The following is a 23,294-nucleotide window of genomic DNA, read 5'->3' as shown; positions in this document are numbered from 1 at the left end:
TGACCTCATTAAGGAAAAACTGCACAGTAGAAAATTGTATCCACATTGCTGCTGCTGCTGCTGCTGCTAAGTCGCTTCAGTTGTGTCCGACTCTGTGCGATCCTATAGATGGTATCCACACTAGAAACTTAAAAATGCATTATAAAGGAAGTTATAAGGTACAGCGTTGTAAGTTTCATATATTTAATACATGTTGATGACAAGATCACTGTGTGCCTACTTGCTGTTTGTGACATTATAAATGTATATAAATTTTAGAGATAGAATGATAAAAACAAATTCCGAACTGGGATGATTCCTATACATTTTGGAATAAGCATTTCTATTCTTATGCATTAGTTTTAATGATGTAATTCAATAAAAAAATAGTCTGTCTGAAATGATTGTAGTACAATCTGATGGTTAAAAAAATTAGGAAAAAAGCTACTTGTAAAATAAAAATTACTAAGAAATTCATTATGCACAATACCAATAACATTATTCCAGCCAACAATAACTGTAATAAAGTATACGAACACATGAACATCTTAATGATTTGTAAAGCCACCACGGAAGAGATCTAGAGCCAGGAACAAGCGTGTGTCCACTGTTTTAGTAAAGAATTGAACCCCATGGTCTATGTTACCAAGTTCTATTCATTGAAACTTCCAGCCACATTTAGGGTTTGGTGTTTGCCATCCTCCCGCGTGGATTTCCTTCCTGCCATGTTTTTGTTTTAGTCACTAAATTGTGTCCACCTGTTTTGGGACCCCATGGACTGTAGCCTGCCAGGCTCCTGTGTCCATGGGATTTCCCAGGCAAGAATACTGGAGTGGTTGCCAGTCCCCTCTCCAGGGGATCTTCATAACCCAGGGACTAAACCCAGTCTTCTGCACTGGCAGTCAGATTCTTGCCCACTTCGCCACCAGGGAAGACTTTCCTGCCATGTGCCAGCCTGCTTTTCTTAGGGAACACTTTATTTCCTTCTTTGTTTATTATCACGTTGAAGCCTTTAAAAATAATAAACACACCAAGCCTGCATTTGTGCAGGTATATGATACTCAGCTTGAAGTGAGATCATCTCTTCTCTGTCTGCACATGAGAAAATTGTTGTCCCCGAGCATAGAGACAGGCAAGCCCTGGATGCTCAGGTATTACCCTGCTTATCAAGCAGCGAAAGAGCCCTGACTACTAAGACTGGCCTTCCAAAGAGATTCTCTCTTGCTTGGCTGGTTCAGGACACTGCTGTGCCCACAGTGCGTGACTATCTCAGCAGCGTGGTGCACGGCTTACCTCCTTGCCTGACTTCACAGCCAGCAGAAGGTCAGGGCAATCGTGATCAGCTGGGTACGAGGTATGAACTGCGATTATTTAAGAATCATCAAGAACATGAAGAAGCACATTGTTTTGAATCTTGTTTCCCTCTCCTCTTCAAAATCACTGGAGACATATCAGCTAGCAGAAGATAGCTGTGCTCTACGTTGATTTGAGGTGTTACCCCCAGGAGTGTAGTGTTATGAGAGATTTCCCTCAATTATTAAAGGAAAGATATAGAACCAAGGACAATTCTCAGCACTCAACAAGTCAATCAGGAAACCCCATGGGGGAAGGACTTTTTCTTTTCACTGAAAGTAGATAATGCCTTGAATTTCTCAGTGAGAAAGAAAAGGCTGCTGCTGCTGCTGCTAGTCGCTTCTGACTCTGTGCGACCCCATAGACAGCAGCCCACCAGGCTCCCCCGTCCCTGGGATTCTCCAGGCAAGAACACTGGAGTGGGTTGCCATTTCCTTCTCCAATGCATGAAAGTCAAAAGTGAAAGTGAAAAGTGAAAGTGAAGTGGCTCAGTCGTGTCTGACTCTTTGCGACCCCATGGAGTGCAGCCTACCAGGCTCCTCCGTCCACGGGATTTTCTAGGCAAGAGTACTGGAGTGGGGTTCCATCAACTTCTCCGAAAGAAAAGGAATGAATGGATTAAAACGAAAAGGTTTCGGAGAAGTTACATTATCTTCACTATGGAGAAGAGAAGGGCAGGAGGAGGGCAGCAGTGTTTCAGCAGGAAGCACAGCTCAAAGCCTGCCAGCATTCTTCCCAGCAGAGATGGGCTTATTTTCTTGATCCCATTTCAATCTTTGACCCATTCCTTTTATGAGTCAAAGGATCTGGTAGGAGTCTAGGATTGTTTACGAAGTCTCTGGCTTCCTAAAATGAGTTTCACAAGGAATGATTCTGCCACAGTCACCTCCCTGTGCCCAGTGCCTAAAAAGGGTCTGGTGCATAACTGCACCTTAATAAATATTTGTTGAATGATTGTGTTATTAGCTGCCTCCACCCGCAATTCTGTTTCAACCATTTCTGCCTTAATGATGCATCAGTCAAGTCTTAAAGCAAGTAGTGAAAAAGAAATGGAAGCCCTAGGCCATTTCTCAGCCACTTAGAGCAGAGTGAGGTGAGGAAATGAAATTAAAAGGGCAAAAGGGAAATTAGTAACAGGAGAAAAATATAAGGAGATGAATAGGTGAAGAGAACACATTCTCCTTAGACTGTAGAAGTAAACCTTTAATGGGTGATTCAGAGTATAACCTACTGAATACTATCCCCATCCTTAAACATGTTAACTAGGCTCTCAGATGTCAAGGAAGAGAGATGCATGAGCACACTGCCTGAGGTTACTTCACTTTAGCCCCGACCTCACCATCACAGGTGATAAGTTCTCTCTTGCCTGGATGTAGACAACCTGAGACACAGGGCTATTTGCGGTTTTGGTTTATTAGATTCCACTGAAATGTATTTCCACTTTAGCAGGGCTTGACAAGGCAGATCCAGCAATACCTCTCAACTGATGCGAACATGGCTTCTATTACTGAAACAAATCACATGATATGCATTTTTCTCTCCAGGATATTCCCTTTTATCCAATTCTTTGCCCCCATCCTCGTGCCAGATTCAATTATGACATTCAAATTTTGTAACCTTGCCAAGAATCCTTAAGGCCAGTGGCAACATTTTTAATAAATCAAAAGGATCAAATCAAATAAATAAATGATTTGGGTGGCAAAGGGCAGAAAAGTTCCAAATGAAACTCAGAGCCTTAGCATGTCAGATAGGAAACTGCATAATCGGCAAATTTCTGGAGGTTTCTGGGTTACGAGACAAGGTTTCTTGCACATTGCACTAATTATGGCTGGAGTTAGAGAAACATGAAACAGAATAAAGAAAAAGCAGAAAAAGTGATTGGAAAGTTGGCCACAGCTACTTCTCTCTCAAACCTCATTTCTCAAGTCAAAATGTCAGACAAAGTACACTTTGTGGTGAGTTTATAAGACTACTCAATTTAGGAAGATTTTTTTTTTTTTTTTTTTTTTACTATAGTGATTCCTTCTGCCTCAGGGGGGAAAAGTGTTTTTTTTTTTTTTCTAGAGCAAAGATAATTTGTCGGCTTTTTACCTCTTCTGAACTCACTGCTGTGTCTTTGAACCATTTCTTAAAGTGTCCTCATTTTTTTCCGCAACACACACACACAGTTTAGAGACTACAAATGCCCCCTGCAACATTTCCACTCTGAATTTATGAACTAACCAGTGTGCATTACTTTTATAAGTATGAAGCAACACTGCGGTTGCACTGTTCCATTTATTGCTTCAAATACTGCCTAGTTTCAAAAAGTTTCACCATCTGTTCTGGCTTAAACCAAAGCTGAATTAAAAGGATAAACTCACTATTGCCTCTGGTACTGTTGTGGTGCTGCTCTATTTTAGGACTGGGGAGGAGGTTAGAAGGCAAAATAAATCTATATGAAGTCTCTAAGAGGATAGAAGATGGAAATTTTCTTTTGGCAATTAATGGTATTATTTTTGAAACTGATCCTGAAGGCTATTTCTTTTCTTTTGATAAGTCCCATCAAAAAATTGAAACAGACTCAAAAATATCAGTATATCAGTCAGTCACATATTTGTGAAATTTCTTGAGTTCTGACATTTAACTACATTCTGTGGTGCTCAAAAGAGGTGTAAAACTTAATTGCTGCTCTTAAGGATCTCACGTAGTAGTAAGAGTGATGAGAAACACGTACATGGAATAATTTTTTTTTTAATTAGTAGCAAAGATAGACACTTTGACCATAACTCTACTAATAGAACAGGAAAAGTAAGATTCTTTTCTGTCAACCAATTATTGCTTATGACTGACATTACCAGGTGTATGCATTTTATCTTTACTAATATTTTTAAGTTATGATTAGTAGTATACATAGCCTGCAACTGGAGTTCTGATTTTTAATCAGGATAGAGCAAAGAAAACTCTATGTTTATAGCCTAAGAACATGTGGACAGATTATTCCAACAGGTATCTACTGTGATCCATCTTAACTGTTGATGTCAATGGAATCACCTAGCAAAGCTTTTATAAATTAAAAAAAGTGTTAGTCGCCCAGTCATGTCCAACTCTTTGCAACCCCATGAACTGTAGCCCACCAGGCTCCTCTGACCATGGAATTCTTCAGGCAAGAATACTGGAGTGGGTTGCTGTGCCCTCCTCCAGGGGACCTTCTCGACACCGGGATCAAACTTGTCTCCAACGTTGTAGGCAGATTCTTTACCATCTGAGCCACCAAGGAAGCAATGTGTTTAACTAAACACTTAATAAATTAACTGATTAGAAAATCCCTGGGCCCTACTAACATAAACCCCTGGGATAAGGTCTGGGCATTGTTTTCTATTGAAATACAGCCAAAGTTCAATACTATGTTAGTTTCAACATACGTATGTTAGTTTTCAACATATGTTGCCGCTGCTAAGTCACTTCAGTCGTGTCCGACTCTGTGTGACCCCATAGACGGCAGCCCATCAGGCTCCACCGTCCCTGGGATTCTCCAGGCAAGAACACTAGCTGGAGTGGGTTGCCATTTCCTTCTCCAACGCATGAAACTGAAAAGTGAAAGTGAAGTTGCTCAGTCGTGTCTGATACAACATAATGATTTGACATTGTCATACATTATGAAAATGATCACCACAATAAGTCCAGTAACCTTCTGTCCCCTTACAAAGTTATCAGAATATTATTAACCATATTCCTTATGCCATACATTAATTAATCCTTGTGACTTATTTATCACATAACCAGAGATTTATATCTCTCAATCCCCTTCACCTGTTTCTCCCATTCCCCCATCCTGCTCCCTTCTGGCAACTTCAGGTTTGTTTATGGTTTCCATGGGTCCATTTTCATTTTCTTTATTTTTTACATGCTACATATCATTGTGATCATGTGGCATTTAACCTAGCATAGTACCCTCTAGATCTATGTGTATCATTACAGATGACAAAAACTGTTTATGGCTGAGTAACATTCCTCTGTGTGTGTATCATTTAAGTTGCTTCTCAGCTTTTGTAGATAATTCTGCAATGAGCACTGGAGTGCATTTATCTTTTTGAATTAATGCTTTTGTTTTCCTCAGGTAAATACGCAGAGAGGAAATTGCTAGATCATATGGCAAGTCTATTTTTAATTTTTTTTTTTAATTTCCCTCTTTTTTTTAAAACTCCTGTAAGGTTTATGAGGAGCGTTTCTCTTTCCCCACCTCCGTCTTTCTACACAGCATACAGAATCTTAGTTCCCCGACCAGGGACCCAACATGGGTCCCCAGCAAGGGAAACCTGGAGTCCTAACCACTGGACCACCAGGGAATTACTATTGTTTTAATTTTTAAAGGAAACTCCAAACTATTTTCCAGAATGGCTGAACCAATTAACATTCCCACCAACAGTGCATAATGGTTTCCTTTTTGCCACATTGTCCCAGGTGCTTTTCAAACTACTGTCTCTGTGCTGGGACTTGGGAGAATGTGAAATTTTAGGAAGGCCCTTAGAAAGCAAAGTCTGTGTTTTCGATAGCTTTCTGGCGCCCCTGAATATAAGCCTCACTGGTTTTCAAAGCCTGACTATCTGGGGTCTCCTCCTTCTGGTACAGAACCCCTGGACTGGAGAGCCAGGTGTGAGGCTGGACCCCGGCTCCTCCAGGAGACCCGCTGTGGGTGTCACGTCCCTCCCCCACCAACCTCCTGCTTGTGAGTCCCGACCTGGAAATGTGGGCATGACTAGATTGAGTCTCTACCCCTCTTACCTGTCTCCTGGTGACTTCTTTATATCTTTAGTTGCGGAAAATAATTTCTGGTGGTCCTAAGGTTGTTCTCAGAGACAGTAGCTCTGTAAGTAGTTGTAATTTTGGTGTAGTCCTGAGAGGAGGTAAACGCAGCCTCTTCCTCATCCACCATCTTGACCTTCTCACACCAGGTGATTTTAATGAGCTGTTAGGATTGAGAATCCCTGCCTTAAGTAGTTACAGCCATGCCTTATTATTTGAATTGTTCCTTTCTCTCTTGAACCTATGAGCTACTTTTTTTATTTTAATAGGTTTGGGAAAACAAAGTCAATAATTCCAGGTACCCTTCAATCACCAAGGAATTTTCTGTTTGTTTGTTGTTTTTTTTTTTACTTTCAGTTCAGTTCAGTTGAGTCGCTCAGTTGTGTCTGACTCTTTGCGACCCCATGAATCCCAGCACACCAGGCCTCTCTGTCCGTCACCAACTCCCAGAGTTCACTCAAACTCATGTCCATTGAGTCAGGAATGCCATCCAGCCATCTCGTCCTCTGTTGTCCCCTTCTCCTCCTGCCCCCAATCCCTCCCAGCATCAGAGTCTTTTCCAATGAGTCAACTCTTCACATGAGGTGGCCAAAGTACTGGAGTTTCAGCGTTACCATCAGTCCTCTCAATGAACACCCAGGACTGATCTCCTTGCAGTCCAAGGGACTCTCAAGAGTCTTTTTGATGTTAGCACCTAATAAAATATTTATCTTCCACTGACTTTTCTTGTAATGACACTATGTTCTCCTGGCATTCCTCACTCCTGCATGGCAAGTTTCTCACACATAACCTATAAATATTTGAGGTCTGAGATTTTAGTCCTATAAAGCCCCTTGGCTTTTCTCTGTATGTTATGTAAGGGCACCCACTTACATGGCTTTAGATATCCCAGGTGTAGTGATAGCTCTTAGATTGCTATTTCTAGCTCAGATAATCTGAGTTCAAACATAATCATCCAATTGTCTGTTTACTACCTTTACTTAAGTAAGTAGTAAAAAATAAGCGTTAGTCACTCAGTTGTGTCTGACTCTTTGTGACCCCATGGACTATAGCCCGCTAGGCTCCTCTGTCCATGGAATTCTCCAGGCAAGAAAACTGGAGTGGGCCACCATGCCCTCCTCCAGGGGATCTTCCTGACCAGGGATCAAACCTGGGTCTCCTGCACTGCAGGCAAATTCTTTACCATCTGTGGTACCAGGAAAGCCCACCACCTTACTTAGATGGCTATAATTATCCTAAATTTAAATTATTAAAGTCTGTTTATTAGTAAATTTTAAAACTTTAGTGAAATGGACAAAATTACTAATTTTCTCATAACATCTATCTCTGTAGTTTTTATAAGTGTTTCACTTAATAAAAATTCCTAATATTTTAAAATTTTTTCTCTCTTTTACCTTGACCCATCTGGAAGTTTTCTCTTTGATGGGTCTTTTCCAAGACTAACATTTGGCTTTATTGATCTTATTACTTCTGTTTATTTTCAATGCATCAGGCACCCACATCCTCTAGAGCCTTATCACTGTCAGTCTGAACCCTGTCATTCCAACCATATTTGGGGGGATCATTTTTACTATTTGTGCCAAAGTAGAACCAACCAAAATGATCTTGGGTTAGTCATTCATTGGTTAGTGTGAGCAAGAGTTTCTCCAACAGCTAATAATCACCAGGAGACTGAAAAGTCATACCGGCTATTGCCTGCAATTGCCTGCACTCTTGAAGAGGTCCACAGCAGGATGTTTTTTAATCTCTGTTCTTTACTGAATTTTTTCTCTAATATTTTTGCACAGACTTAACCCAAGGATAAACAGGCACCACAAGTTGACTGACAAGTTGATAGATATTATTCTAACTAGTTGATATGTGTTAGGCCTTTCAACCTTGGCAGTGTTAACATTTTGGACAAGATAATTGTTTGTTGGAGGGAGGCTTTACTGTGCATTATAAGTTGTTTACCAGCATCCCCGATCTCCAGCCTGTATGTGTGTGTAGCACTTCCCACCTGTCAAGTCAACCAACTCAGTACCTCCTCTTCCCTACCCAACCCAGCTAAGAAGCATTGTTTAGAAGGCAGTCCCTTGAGGCATGCCTAATATCTTTCCTAGTGAACATGTTTTCACTAAATGTATCTAAAATTTGCAATGATTTTATGTCAGAGGACTGCAAGTGAGAGATGCAAGATAAAAATTTATCTCAGCTGGCTAGTGTTCAATACAATTGAACTGAATACAGTCAATACCGCACAACTCAATACAATGAATTTCTCATGGATAGATTTAGAGCCTGCATTTAAGTGAAATTGCAATTTTATAAGTACAAATGAAACTTGTCTCGGAAAGAAATCTGATGATGGCAGTTGATTGCAAATTCATTATAGTTGAAATAACTACTGTAAGATTTTTCTTAAAAAAATTAAAACTCCAAATGTTAGTATTATAAAGTTCACATCAAGGAAGGCGATAAACCCATTGTAATATGGTTTTAAAAACACTATGCTCGGGACTTCCCCAGTGGTCCAGTGGCTACGATTCCTCGCTTTCAACACAGGGGGCCCAGGTTTGATTCCGGATCAGGAAACCAGATCGCACATGCCACAAGTAAAACTCTCACATGCAGCTAAAGATCCTGCATGCTGCAACGAAGGCCCAGTGTAGCCAAATAAATAAATATATTAAAAGACAGACAGCCCCTCCCTCATATGGTCATTTCCATATCACATTTTGAGAAGAACAGAGGTTCAAGGGAAGAGTATTAAGATTATGAGAACTTAAGCACCCATATAATATAAGTAACAGCCAAGGGAAACTAGAAGGTTAAGACTGAAGAACAGAAAACGCTGGCAAGCATGGGAGGGGGATGACAATATTGGAAAGGTTGTCGTGTGGAATATGGGATACATTCTGTTTTGCACAAAGAGAATTAGAACCAATGAGTGGAAGCTATAAGAACTTAGAAGTAAGGAGTCACAACTAAGTAAATTTAATCACAAATTTGCTTAACCAGAATTATATTACTTTTATGGAAAAAAATCACATCTATGAAACCAGCACTTTCATGTTGTTTTCAGCTAGTTCCAGGAGTTTGTGGTTTCATGCACAGCAAGATGAAAAAGATGTAAACAAAGGTATATTTAGTGGGTGCATCTTTAAGTGTGTCAGTGTAGTGGTGCTTAATTTAATGAATATTAAAATCCAGAAAATACAGGGTTGGTAGTTTTCCTCTGCTTGTCTAAGGATGGGTTTTCCTTTCAAACGCAGTCTTCTTTATGCTGCCCCTTTGTCCCCAAAGGGTGTCGCAATTACTTTTAAAAAATCAATAAAACCACCATTGTATTAAGAAATATTTTATTAACAAAACAGTAAATTCCACTTGCTTAGCATTTCCAATAATGGATAAGTTGGCCTTGCAACAGAAAAACAAAACAAAACAAAACCCTTAGATACCCAATCACACAAAGCACTAGAAGGGTAGGGTCATGTGGCCTTTCTTTGATGTCTTAGGGATTGACCACCTCACACATTATTGTAGTATTTGTTTTTTGTGTTTTAAAAAAAGGCAACACATAACATGGATTAAAAAAGAAGCATACTCAATCAGAAAAGTTACAGTCTAGAGATGTAATCAAATTTATGCCAGGTAGTGTGAAATCCTCTATTAACTGCCAACTACACATGGAACCCTGATACATTTGGTATGAAGATACTTGGGATTTCATTCATGCCTTTTCTCTCCCTAGCTTGTGTTCTTCTCTTTTCTTTGTCCATTCACAAAGAAAGAAGAAAACAAGAAAAAAAAAATTGCTAGATTTCGTGTAGGCCATTACATTGGAAATATTTTTACCAACAATATCGCATAAAATTTTAAAATTTATGCTGGAAAGAAACACTGAAATCAATTTCAAACAACATGCTTCAGAGATATACTGCTTTAAAATACCATTATTTCAGTTATTTTCAATCACAATTTAGAATCTTTCCGGATGGAAACTAGTTCAAGTTCAGATCAAATGGAAAAGCAACTGTTTCTTTCAAACCTCAAGATGTAAATGAGTGGTTTTATATTTACCTTCTGTTTCACTGGCTTTCCCTGAGTAAGACTGGATGAGAGGAAAACAGCAACTACAAAGAAATTTATGAATTCTTTAACCTGGCAAATTAAATAAGAAGAAAATCTGAAACATAAGTAACTGATACTAAATTTTTAGTTTCATACCTCTACTTTCTGGGTCATGAAAAGCCTTTAGGACTTTTCATATATGACAATTACTTGGCAACCATAGATGGTGGTGATTTGCTATGAATTATACATATATCTAAGGTGCTGTATGTCTATAATCCAGGCCACTTCTTGGCTTTTTTCATCAACTGAAGTATCACAAAAGATGTTTTGCATTTTTTTGCCTTTTCTGATTAAAGCAAATTGTAAAATTATTCTTCTCTTCTATAAAATCTAATATTCTTTTAGGAGATGTTAAAGTAATGCAACCAATTTTTACTGAGACATCACCTTCCAATCTAATATTGCATCTCCTTTGCATTGCCTTCTCAGACTAATAATTTATTGCTATGAACATCATTGAAACCATAGGCAAAACAAGCATATAATCTATGTTTCCACTACTTAATGTGTTAAACTAAAGCTATATTTAATGATATATATGTAAAACCAGAAAAGTTAAATTATAGTCAATAATCAACAGATAATGATTTTCTTAAATGGATAGTAATATAGAATTAAAAATTACTGAAAATACTTTTTTAGTTGAGAAAGTGTTTACTTTCCAAAAATGTTTATCATGCACATCAGGTTTAGAGACTATATATATAATTTTATTGGAAACAAAGTTTTCAATTGTAGCAGCCAGGGTTAAGGTATAGATCAATCAATTTTGCTTCTGCAACCTGCCCACTTAATGGTTCATATTCATGCAGCAATATACCAGTGATAGTTTACTTGATAAGAAAAGGTTCCATTTCTTTAGGGACTAAAATCTTCTGGAAGTTTCCCGGGAGCATATCTCAGTGAAGCAAATCACCCCGTTTGTCATCAATATCTTGGCACAACTATCTTCCTTCCTGCTTTTCAATTTGTCAGTAAATATTTTGTATTATATGTACGTTTGGGTCTTCCATCCTATCTGATGGATTCCTCTGGATGTGTGTGTGTGTGTGTGTGTGTGTGCGTGCGCACAGGCACGCACATATCTGTGATCATGAATGGGAATGTATGTGGGAAATGTGAGTATTTGGGGAAGTAAAGATTATAGGATACATATGTATATAGTTTGCTTTCTAATCCACACCTTTCATACAAATACTAAAATTTAACTGCAACAGAATAAAGGCTGTACATGTAAAGGAAAAAAAAAGTAGCTGAGTCTTTTTATATACATTCATACATATCTTCCTTAGAATAAACATTACATTGTAATTTAAAAAAAGGTAAGTAATTGTGGTAATTTATAATGGTGGCAAAAAAAAAACCCTGAAATAATTGCTGATCTGATGTCATAAAACTCCCTATAGTTAGCAACACTTATAACATTGAATTTACCAAAAAGGGCTGAAGAGCAGAGATATAGTTTGCATTTTCTATACAACAGGCTATAAAACATCACTTATCACAGTCCAGAAAGCACACAGAGATGGATTTTATATAAACATATGTAATAACATATTAAGCGTGCATGAAAATTTCCCAATGATTGCATCTATACCTTCTTGTTTATTTTTTGTTGTTGTTTCTGTTTTGAAATTTTAGTGTGAAAATGTGCCTTATCTTTCACATTGTTGAAAATAAGGCCTCCATACTTTCTTTTTTTTCCCTCACAACCAGAAAGGGGCTTTTTGAATGTGTTCCTACACAAGTCTTCAGAAAAGTCAGCACTTTTTTTCAAGTGCAAGTTCGTGTCAGCCACTGTTCCAGTTGTGCCAGGCGGTGACTTCGGAAAAGGCTTGCAGGTGGAGCCACTCAAAATGACATTCTTCTCTGGCCATCAGACTAACTGGTTTCTCAGGAAAGCGCTAGCACTTTGGCTAAATCTGGGATCCTAGGTAGCTTCTTCTTCTGTGTTGTGTTTTGTGTTGTTTTTGTGTTGTGCCTCCCGATGTAATACTCCTTTGCTTTATGAATGCATGTGGTCATCACTGTCTCTTAGAAATGTTCCAGCAACATAAAGACAGGCAGAGTAAATTAAAACACTGTGGATGTTAAGGAATTTATTGGCCCCTGTTTTTTTTTTTTTTTCTTTTTTGGAGAAACAAGAGCATGAGATACTTGTTTTTATTTTTTAAAAACAGTCTTTCCTTCCTGATTGCATTCCCTGTCTTCTTTTGTATGTGCTTCATAAAAAGGAAAGTAAATAAGTTTATATTATGTCTCGGATAAAATGAAGACTATTTCTATACAAGGGTCCTTTTTCAGATCTTGGGCTCAGACGTAATACTCCTTATCCTTGTTCTTCTTGTTTTTGTTGGCGCTTTTCGCACTGCTGGGTTGTTTCTCCTTTACAACAGCCCCATTGGACTGTGCTGAGTTACTGATGTAGTTTCGACTCTCGTCCACGTGGTACGAGCCTTCATCCCGGTTTCTGTACTTGTACATAGCATAGAGAAGGATGAGGATGCATAGGGCGGCAGCGGCCACGATCCCCACGACCATGCCCGTGGTGCTGCTGGACTCCCGAATCACTTCCGCTGAGCCTGGGTACGGCTCTCTCCCGCCTGCCCGTGTTGGGTTGGCTGTAGGAAAGAGGGTGAGAAAAAACACCGAGTGATTATGGAGTTTCCCGAATGTCAGAGAGTAACATTCACCATCTGTTTTCATGCCTAATGGATAGTTGCCTGTGCCTACTGCTCTTGAAAAAGGATACTGAAGCTAGTGAGTGTAGTGATGCCTACACCTGGTGGTCACTAAAATCTAGGGACAATGAAGCATACCATTGAGAGCGATCTGTTACCATCTTTTCTTTTTCACAGATCACTTTTGTTAATAGGGTGTTGTAAGTGTAGCTCCAAATTAGCCCCATGTAGCTCTAAAGGGCCATATTGATGTGTTAGGTGAAAAGCAATAAATTCAACATGGAAAATGTATAGCATCATAATGACTGTATAATATTAGAGAATAATCATTTTAAGAATCAAGAAAAAGGATATCTAAATTTAGGATTACTTCAGAAATCACACTGCCTCCTATTGCAATGAATACAGTATTGAACAATAAGATAAAACAGGCATTTTGACGAGTCAAGTTGACTGCTTTTAAAAGTGTTATTTTAGTCACAATTTTTAGAAATTAATTTTATCATACTCTATATATTATGGAGTATATATACTCCAACTATGGAGTATAGCTGCTTTACAATGTTGTGTTAGTTTGTACTGCACAGCAAAGTGAATCAGTTTTATATATGCCTATATCTCCTCTTTTTGGATTTCCTTCCCATTTAGGTCACATAGAGCACTGAGTCGAGCTCCCTGTGTTGTACAGTAGGTTCTCATATTTTTTATGTCTTATCAATAGTATATATGCGTCAGTCCCAATCTCCCAGGTCACCCCACTTCCTCCTATCGCCCTTGGTATCCATACATTTGTTCTCCATGTCTGGGTCTCTATTTCTGCTTTGCAAATATCATCATTTATGCCATTTTACTATATTCCTCATATACACATTAATATACAGTACTGGGTTTTCTCTGACTGACTTCACTCTGTATGACAGTCGCTAGGTTCATCCATGTCTCTACAAATGATTCAGTTTTGTTCCTTTTCACGGCTGAGTAATATTCCACTGCATACACATACCACATCTTCTTTATCTCCTCCCGTGCTGATGAATATTTAGGTTCTTCCATGTCCTGGCTATTGTAAATAGTGCTGCTGTGAACACTGGGGCACACGCGTCTTTTTGAATTATGGTTCTCTCTGGGTAAATGCCCAGTGGTGGGATTGCTGGGTCATATAGTAGTTCTATTTTTACCTTCTTAAAGAACCTCCATACTGTTCTCCATAGTGGCTGTATCAATTTACATTCTCACCAACAATGCAAGAGGATTCTCTTTTCTCCACACCTTCTCCAGAATGTATTGTTTGTAGATTTTTTTTTAATTGGCAAAGTATTTTAATAAACATTTCTCCAAAAATGACATTAAATGGCCAACAAGCACACAAAAGATACCCGACATCATTAATTAGCAGAAAAATGCAAATCGAAACCCTGGAGAGATACTACTTCATACTACTAAGATGCCTATAAGCAAAAAGATGGACAATAAAACATGTTGTGAAGGATGTGAAGAAATTGGAACATTCACACATTGCTGGTGGGAACGCAAAATGGCACAGCTGCCTTGGATACACTTTGGCAGTTCCCCAGAAAGTCAAATACAGACTTTCCTCATGATCCAGCAATTCTACTCCTAGGACTGATGTTTGTAGATTTTTTGATGATGGCCATTCTGACAGGTGTGAAGTGATACCTCATTGCAGCTTTGATTTGCATTTCTCTAATAATTAGTGATGTTGAGTATCTTTTCATGTGTTTGTTGCCCATCTGTATGTCTTCTTTGGAGAAATGTCTATTTAGCTCTTCTGCCCAAATTTTTATTGGGTTATTTTTTTGAGATTGAGCTGTAGGAGATGTTTGTAAAAATATGGAAGGCTTCATGAATTTGTGTCATCCCTGAGGTTCTACTAATCTCTGTATTGTTCCAATTTTAGTATATGTGTTGTAGAAGTGAGCATTACTCACAATTGTACAAACTAAAACAGAACTGATTTCCTTTACTATTGAAGGTTTATCTGTTTATCTAAATATATATATATATATATATATATTACTTATTTACTGGCAATGGTTGAGTGATCACCAAGACAAAGTTTGAGAGGAGAAAGTAAGAAAACATTTTTACATACTTTAAAGACTATCTAGAATGATTTTGACTCAAAATTCAGTACGTAGCAGATGATCATAAATAAAGGGCTAACTGCCTCACTTTTATCCAATTGATAAAACCCTCATTCTGTCTTTCCAAAGTATAAAGTTCTTCCTTGGGTACAAGAAGTGAATTGCAGGGGGCATTCATATTTTTCTCCAAGGCTTAGTCAGTCACTGAAATTAACCACCAATAGGGAGAAAAGTCCTAGGGTTTAGCTTGCAGATTTGGAGGAGAGGAGAGCGGTTCTCTTCCTTTACCTTAGAAACTTACTATTTAAAACAACTTAGAAGAAAAGGAGCTGTAGAGAGGTAGTATTCTATCCCATCTCTGATCCCAGGTCATGCTTCCCTAACGATTCTGTTTTCTCTTTCTCTGAATCTCCATCTTTTCCCTTGTCTTATAGAAAACATAACTTTTCAGATGTAAAAAATTAAAAATTCTATAATTTTCAAAATATTCTTTGTAAATTATGCAGAATGAATTTACATAATCTCAAGATTGCATAAATATTGAATATATGTATGTATGTATATGTGGAAGGTGGTTTTTTTTTGGTATATATATATATATATATATATGTACACACACACACACCAGAAATTGAACATTTCACAAAGACTAAAATGGTACTTTTATTACACTATTATTAGTAATTTTTAAAATATTTCTATAACAGTCCCTATTAGCTATTGGGGATCATTTATCTGTCACTTAGCACCATACTGCTTTGTAATTCCATTTGCAAACATCACCAAGATTTCATCTGCCAAATGTGGGTTTCTTGCCGTCGCTTTCCTTTCCTTCCCGAAATAAAGCCTTACAGATATAGTCACTAACAAAGGAACAGCTTTCAAAGAAGCAATATGCTCTGGAGCTACAAAATGTAGCAGGTGAAACCTTTGTATCTTGAATGTATCCCCTGCTTGTTTTACAAAAGCGCATGTAATGTTGCCAAATTAAAACGCCTTGGAGTTGCTTCTGGGGCCAAGGCAGAAGGCGACGAAGACTATAATCCACAGCATTTGATTACAGGAAATTAACTTCCTCTCAAGAACAGAACCCATTGCGGGAACTCTGTCACTACCTGACAAACCAAGGCAGCACTTTCTCTTTCAAATACCGTCATCTTTGCCAAAGTCTGCCAATTAGCTCAGCTGCTAACTTTCACTAAATGACAAATTTCTGCTTGCTCATTTTGTGGAGCATTCTCTCACCATGGTGTCTCAAAAGCTGGAAAAGGGTTTTATTTAAACATTACCTAAATCATTTGCCCCACCTGATGGAATGCTTTCCTTTTAAACATATTTTCATAATTACCTCACTTTGTCTGTCAGAAATAAATGGGGAGAAGACAGATAAAATCCTAATCATATAGCTCATGATAGTCAGACTTGAGAGTTTTAATGGAATTCAGGGTTTACATTTTTTTTCTTTCTTAAAATAGATATTTTATTTATTCAGCTGTGCTGGGTCTTAGTGCAACAAGCAGGATCTTTGGTTACTGCATGCAGGTTTTTTTTTTTTTTTTTTAAGTTGAGGCCACAGAGAACTCTTAGTTGTGGCATGTGGGATCTAGTTGCTTGACCAGGAATTGAACCAGGGCCCCCTGCATTGGAAGCGTGGAGTCTTACCCACTGGACCAAGAGGGAAGTCTCTACATTTTATATTTTCTAAACTAAGAATATATATGTACTTCTCTTTTTTTCATTTAGGAGTAGGTATTGTAAACGGACTATCTTATCAGAGAATTTTAATCTGATTTTTATCTGTTCAAAAATTTCTGATATGTTTTCACAACTATTGAAGGAGCACAACAAAACCAAATTGACGTAAAACTAAAATGAGATGACAAAGACCAAAGCAAAAGCCTCAAATGCTTCCGCTTTGCCATAGAGCTATTTGAGAAATGCCTCCTGATTAAGGAAAACACTGTCTCTTTTGAAACTTCAGCCAAAATGTTGCTTCTCATGCAGTCCTGAAACAGCTCTGTAACCCATACATAAATAAGAATTCTAAATATCATGAAAAGAGCCTACCAACCCCCTACCACAAACCCAATGATGAAACATTTTATCCCCCTTTTTTCCTGATTCATTTTGAAAATTAATAACCACCACAGGTATTATGATAGGTCTATCTGGAGTATGCAGTTGCCTCCATATCTAATTGATTATTGAATAATGTTTTCTGCTTATGCTTCCAATCTGAAAGCTAAGTGATAATTTTCTTAATTTTCATGCTAAGATCACTTAAGTACTTACACGCTTAAGAGTTAATGGGACATCTCTCTCAGAGGTACAAAAACACCTAGAGAAATTTAAATATTTCTATGAATTATAAATGTGGTTTCCCTTATTGATGGTCATTAGTGGTTTATTTTGATGATCACTGAAATATCTCTGAGGAATTTCCTATGAATTTAAATGTAGAGAATAGAATAAATGGCTACAAAGGCTACTGTTAGTTGCTCAGTCATGTTTGACTCTTTGTAGCTCACTGCTGCGATTCATGGGGTCGCAAAGAGTCGAACACGACTGAGTGACTGAACTGAACTGAACTGAGGCTCCTCTATCCATGGAACTCTCCAGGCAAGAATACTGGAATGGGTTGCCATTCCGTTCTCTGGGGGATTTTCCCAACCCAGGGATTGAACTCAGGTCTCCCACATTGCAGGCAGAGTCTTTACTGTCTGAGCTACCAGGGAAGCCTAAAAAGGCTAAACACCTTCTTATAGAAATTGGTTAAAAATTTTTTATTAAAAAATACAGTCATTTCTTCACCATTCATAACAGTATGAAGACAGAAATTTAATCAGAGACCTCCCTAAGCAATTGTATTTAATGACTTTGGCGTGTTGCATTCTCTTTATATTTCCTAGTAAACTGAATTGAGACATTATAAATCATTTTTAAAAATCTACAATGTGTTTTTTTCTCAGTAGTGCCAAAAAACACATAAATGAACTAAATTTTACTTTCACATGGTCTCCCTTTGTTGCAGCAAGTGATGAGAAAACACTTAAAAAACATGTAAAAGAGAATGAGAAAGGGGCTAAAAGAATGGAATGGGTACAGATTAGCAACAAGTCCCCAAATAGTCAAAAGTTAACTGGTTTGTAGGTAAAGCTAAGCTAACACAACCAACTCATTATATGGGGCTCAGAGGAACAAAGAGCCCAGATCAATGGAAAACTTCAGTAGGACTGATGATGGGCAGTGGATAAGCCAAGGCATTTGCATATTATTAGGTATAACTGGAAATGAACAAGTATTCAACTCCACTGGTGGCACACAGTTTGATTTGAGGATAGCTTGCTAGCAAAAAAAGAAGTAGAGAAGATGAAATATCCTATGTGTTTATTTCCACATATCCCATTTTAATGATTCATAAAATAAAGGCATCACAAATTACATATAGTTTATATGAACGCTATAGTGATAGATTATTTACTTAAAATTTTCCCAAGTAACTGTATCTTAAGTTTTACTGAAGGATGACAATCACCACATACCCCCCAGTAAACAGAATGGAAGTGCTTGGTCTACTACATGGGGGGAAAGTGCACGTGTACTCCTTAATGGCAAGAGGAAGACTTTTCATTTTTGCTGGCATTTTTGCCTAAGTGATTCAAAAGTACTGGTTGTACTGGCAAGGACACAAGGCTGTCACAAGGGTTGCAACCTCCTTCATATAAGCCACTTCTCAGCCAAATGGCTATGGGACTATTTCTGGGACTTGTGTAAAGATAGTGCTATCTTAAGGACAGATAAAAACTGATTTTTAATTCTCTTTCTCTCCCAAATATTCAGCAAGATCTGATGGCCTCTAATTTTCCCCATGGTCTGTTTTGATCCAGATTATCAAAAAGCCTGAAAGCTAGTTCTATGACTTTTCTCACTTTTCACTGTCAAATCATTACTGTGGTTACTTAGAAAGACACTGTCTTTCAGGTGCTAGGACAGTTATTAACATATTTCCACATAATACCCCAAACCAATTTTAGGTTACATCAGATAATAATTCACTGTGAAAATGCATAGTAAGTGCAAAAGACACATTCTAGGGCCTTGTGACATAAGAAGAATAATTGCATTTGTTGCTCTGCACAAAAAAATTAAAGTGAAATATTAAGAAATTTAACTTAGCCTTAACTTGCTGCATAGCTTTTTAAAACTATCACCACAGAAAAATAAATGGTCCTTTTTATTTTGACACAGTTCTTGGCACTGTGTCTGTGCAAGAGTATTATTTCCCCAAATAGGAACTAATCTAGAGCTAGCTAAGAAACACCATGGAAAAGACAGGTTTAAGAGACACAACAGGCTGTAAAACGGAGAGGACCCTGTGGTAAATCTCATTTCTCACTAGCTCCTTTGGGTGGCTGTCACCTACTCCATGCTCCTGCCTGCCTTCTCTTTTGCGGACGTCCTCCCCTTCCCCAGCTCTTCTCTGCATCCCTCTCTCGAATCTTGACATCTTTCTAGATGGCCCCTAGAGAGCATAGTGATCCCCCCATTGCATAAATGAACAAGGCCAGGACAGCGAGGTCAGAACTCTGCCTTTTGAAGCTGGTGCCTTACTCAGCCAGGAGTGCAATGAGGAACAGAACGTATTGCCAAAGTTCCTGATTTCACAGCACACTTTAAAACTGTCCCAACTGTCAAAAAAAAAGTCTCAATGTAATTGTTTCATTAAAATACAGTTTTAGTGCTTTTATAGGCCTGCTTTACTTAAAAATTTAACTTCCTAAATTTGCTTACAGAATGAAATTCAATGTTTTATCAAAAGAAACAATGTTTCGTTACAATTAGAAAGAACTTCAATTATGAGGATGGTAAGATGAGGAGCATGTTAGGCCATTCAGCTTTGTACCGGAGCCTGTCCTTACCAGTTTGCCAGTTTGTGTCTGGTCTGGTCATAACCTTAATCTATACACAGCGGGAGAATAAAGCCCTCATGCTGTCTCTGAAAGATGATTCACAACTGAAGTTCTAAAATAACGCTTCATTTTGAAAGGTAAATTTTCAAACATTAATGAGTTTTTCCAAGGAGGTTTCACTGTGCAGTGGAAAGAATGTGAAATCCATCTGAGGTTGGAAACAGAGCAATTAAATTAATTTTGTTATTAAAAAACAAAACTGCTCTTGATTTATGTTTTTACATAATGTTTTGCAAGAGAAACCTTGCTTAAAGTCTTAATTCCTGTTACATAAAATAAGGTGGGTAGTGGAACCATGTATTTCACCAAGGCAATAACCATGTCATCAGATGCTCTTTTTATCACTCAAATTGGCAGTTTTATGAAAATATTTTGTATACTTGATGAGCGGTTCTGTCACTGTAATCTTATTGTATTCATGCTGTTTCCAAAGTTAGCTTTTCAGGGTGAGACTGTGGTTCCCAGGTCATTTGTATTGCTGGTTTTATTTCTTAAATATTCAGTTCAGTCACCCAGTTGTGTCCAACTTTTTGCGACCCCATGGACTGCAGCACACCAGGCCTCCCTGTCCATCACCAACTCCTGGAGTGTATTCAAACTGAGGTCCACTGAGTCAGTGATACCATCCAACCATCTCATCCTCTGTCGTTCCCTTCTCCTCCTGCCCTCAATCTTTCCCAGCATCAGGGTCTTTTCAAATGAGTCAGCTCTTCGCATCAGGTGGCCAAAATATTGGAGTTTCAGCTTCAACATCAATCCTTCTACTGAACATTCAGGACTGATTTCCTTAAGGAAGGATTGGTTGGATCTCCTTGCAGTCCAAGGGACTCTCAAGAGTCTTCTCCAACACCACAGTTCAAAAGCATCAATTCTCTGGCACTTGGCTTTCTTTGTAGACCAACTTTCACATCCATACATGACTACTGGAAAAACCATAGCCTTGACTAGACGGACCTTTGTTGACAAAGTAATGCCTCTGCTTTTTAATATGCTGTCTAGGTTGGTCATAAATTTCCTTCCATGAAGCAAGCATCTTGTAATTTCATGGCTGCAATCACCATCTGCAGTGATTTTGGAGCCCCCAAAAATAAAGTCTGACACTGTTTCCACTGTTTCCCCATCTATTTGCCAGGAAGTGATGTGATCAGATGCCATGAGCTTTGTTTTCTGAATGTTGAGCTTTAAGCCAACTTTTTCACTCTCCTCTTTCACTTTCATCAAGAGGCTCTTTAGTTCTTCTTCACTTTCTGTCATAAGGGTGGTATCATCTGCATATCTGAGGTTATCATTATTTCGAACACAAATCTTGATTCCAGTTTATGCTTCATCCAGCCCAGCATTTCACATGATGTAATCTGCAGGGTGACAATATACAGCCTTGATGTACTTCTTTTTCTATGTGGAACCAGTCTGTTGTTCCATGTTCAGTTCTAACTGTTGCTTCCTGACCTGCATACAGATATCTCAAGAGGCAGGTCAGGTGGTCTGGTATTCCCACCTCTTTCAGAATTTTCCACAGTTTATTGTAATCCACACAGTCAAAGGCTTTGGCATAGTCAGTAAAGCAAAAATAGATGTTTTTCTGGAACTCTCTTGCTTTTTTGATGATCCAGCAGATGTTGGCAATTTGATCTCCGGTTCCTCTGCCTTTTCTAAATCCAGCTTGAACATCTGGAAGCTCATTGTTCATGTATTGCTGAAGCCTGGCTTGGAGAATTTTGTGCATTAGTTTGCTAGCGTGTGAGATGAGTGCAACTGTGCAGTAGTTTCAGCATTCTTTGGCATTGCCTTTCTTAGGGATTGGATTGAAAACTGAAGTTTGTGGCCACTGCCGAGTTTTCCAAATGTGCTGGCATATTGAGTGCAGCACTTTCACAGCATCATCTTTCAGGATTTGAAAGAGCTCCACTGGAATTCCATCACCTCCACTAGCTTTGTTCGTAGTAATGCTTCCTAAGGCCCCCGTGACTTCACATTCCAGGATGTCTGACTCTAGGTGCGTGATCACACCATCGTGAGTATCTGGGTCATGAAGATCTTTTTTGTACAGTTCTTGTGTGTATTCTTGCCATGTCTTCTTAATATCTTCTGCTTCTGTTAGGTCCATACCATTTCTGTCCTTTATTGAGCCCATCTTTGAGTGAAATGTTCCCTTGGTATCTCTAATTTTCTTGAAGAGATCTCTAGTCTTTCCCCTCTATTGTTTTCCTCTATTTGCACTGATCACTGAGGAAGGCTTTCTTATCCTCCTTGCTGTTCTTTGAAACTCTGCATTCAAATGGGTATATCTTTCCTATTCTCCTTTGCTTTTGGCTTCTCTTCTTTTCACAGCTATTTGTAAGGCCTCCTCAGACAGCTATTTTTCTCTTTTGCATTTCTTTTTCTTGGGTTTGGTCTTGCTCCCTGTCTCCTGTACAATGTCATGAACCTCCATCCATAGTTTATCAGGCACTCTATCAGATCTAGGCCCATCAATCTATTTCTCACTTCCACTGTATAATCATTAGGGATTTGATTTAGGTCATACATGAATGGTCTAGTGGTTTTCCCTACTTTCTGCAATTTCAGTCTGAATTTGGCAATAAGGAGTTCATGATCTGAGCCACAGTCAGCTCCTAGTCATTTTTACTGACTGTATAGAGCTTATAGACTATATTTCTTCAATATAGACTGTTAGTGTATAGGTACATCATCGACGATGACCCTGTCATATGAAGGATATAGCAAGAGTTTCACTATATACTGATAATGAAAATTCAGCTTTTAAGCTTTAAGGAAAAAAGAATTGTAAGAGATCATCAATATTAAGAAATAATAAAATACACCAATGATTTAAAAAATGGAACTTGAGCTATATATTTCAGATCCGGAGGAGTAGATAAAGGTCATAAAACTCCATTATGCTCAACATATATCACTCTGGTACACTAAATTATTAGATCTTCTGCCTTAAATAATCCTTTTCAAAAACGAATGAAAAGATGTATTTACTGAACTGTTTCTCACTTAAGAGTCTTTGACCAGTCAGTCTTTCTTACCAGAAATCAATCAATTTTAAATTTCTGTCTCCATCTCACTGAAGAAAAAGAGTTGCCTAAAATGATCTCATTAGACCATAGTCCTGTACTGCATCTTAATAGATGTGAAAGTTATTATAATTCTAGGCTAGCCTTGAAAATGGTTTCAGATTTATAAGGGAAGATTTAACTTTTCCAGTACCTAGTTTCATTAATACTGTGAAAAGAAAATTGGAATTGCTGGTTCCTGTGGTGTTTGTGAATTGAGATTAGCAGTTTTTTCCCCAA

General features: G+C 38.2%; 1 protein-coding gene and 1 pseudogene across 34 annotated transcripts in view; both read right to left on the bottom strand.

The window, feature by feature from the left end:
* Window positions 1–9,441: 9,441 nt before the first annotated feature.
* NRXN1 (neurexin 1) overlaps window positions 9,442–23,294 on the bottom strand; it is a 1,208,609-nt gene continuing 1,194,756 nt past the window's right edge. For all 34 annotated transcript variants that reach the window (XM_042246177.2, XM_060413877.1, XM_060413886.1 and 31 more), the window contains one exon: window positions 9,442–12,854. In XM_042246177.2, the coding sequence (XP_042102111.1) occupies window positions 12,547–12,854 (308 nt within the window). In that variant the 3' untranslated portion in view covers window positions 9,442–12,546. The remainder of the gene's footprint in view (window positions 12,855–23,294) is intronic.
* LOC114114210 (U6 spliceosomal RNA) lies at window positions 14,760–14,856 on the bottom strand (annotated as a pseudogene).

This window comes from Ovis aries, chromosome 3, assembly GCF_016772045.2.
Source record: "Ovis aries strain OAR_USU_Benz2616 breed Rambouillet chromosome 3, ARS-UI_Ramb_v3.0, whole genome shotgun sequence".
Classification (NCBI taxonomy): Eukaryota; Metazoa; Chordata; class Mammalia; order Artiodactyla; family Bovidae; genus Ovis; species Ovis aries.
This window is presented reverse-complemented; position numbering and strand designations above follow the sequence as displayed.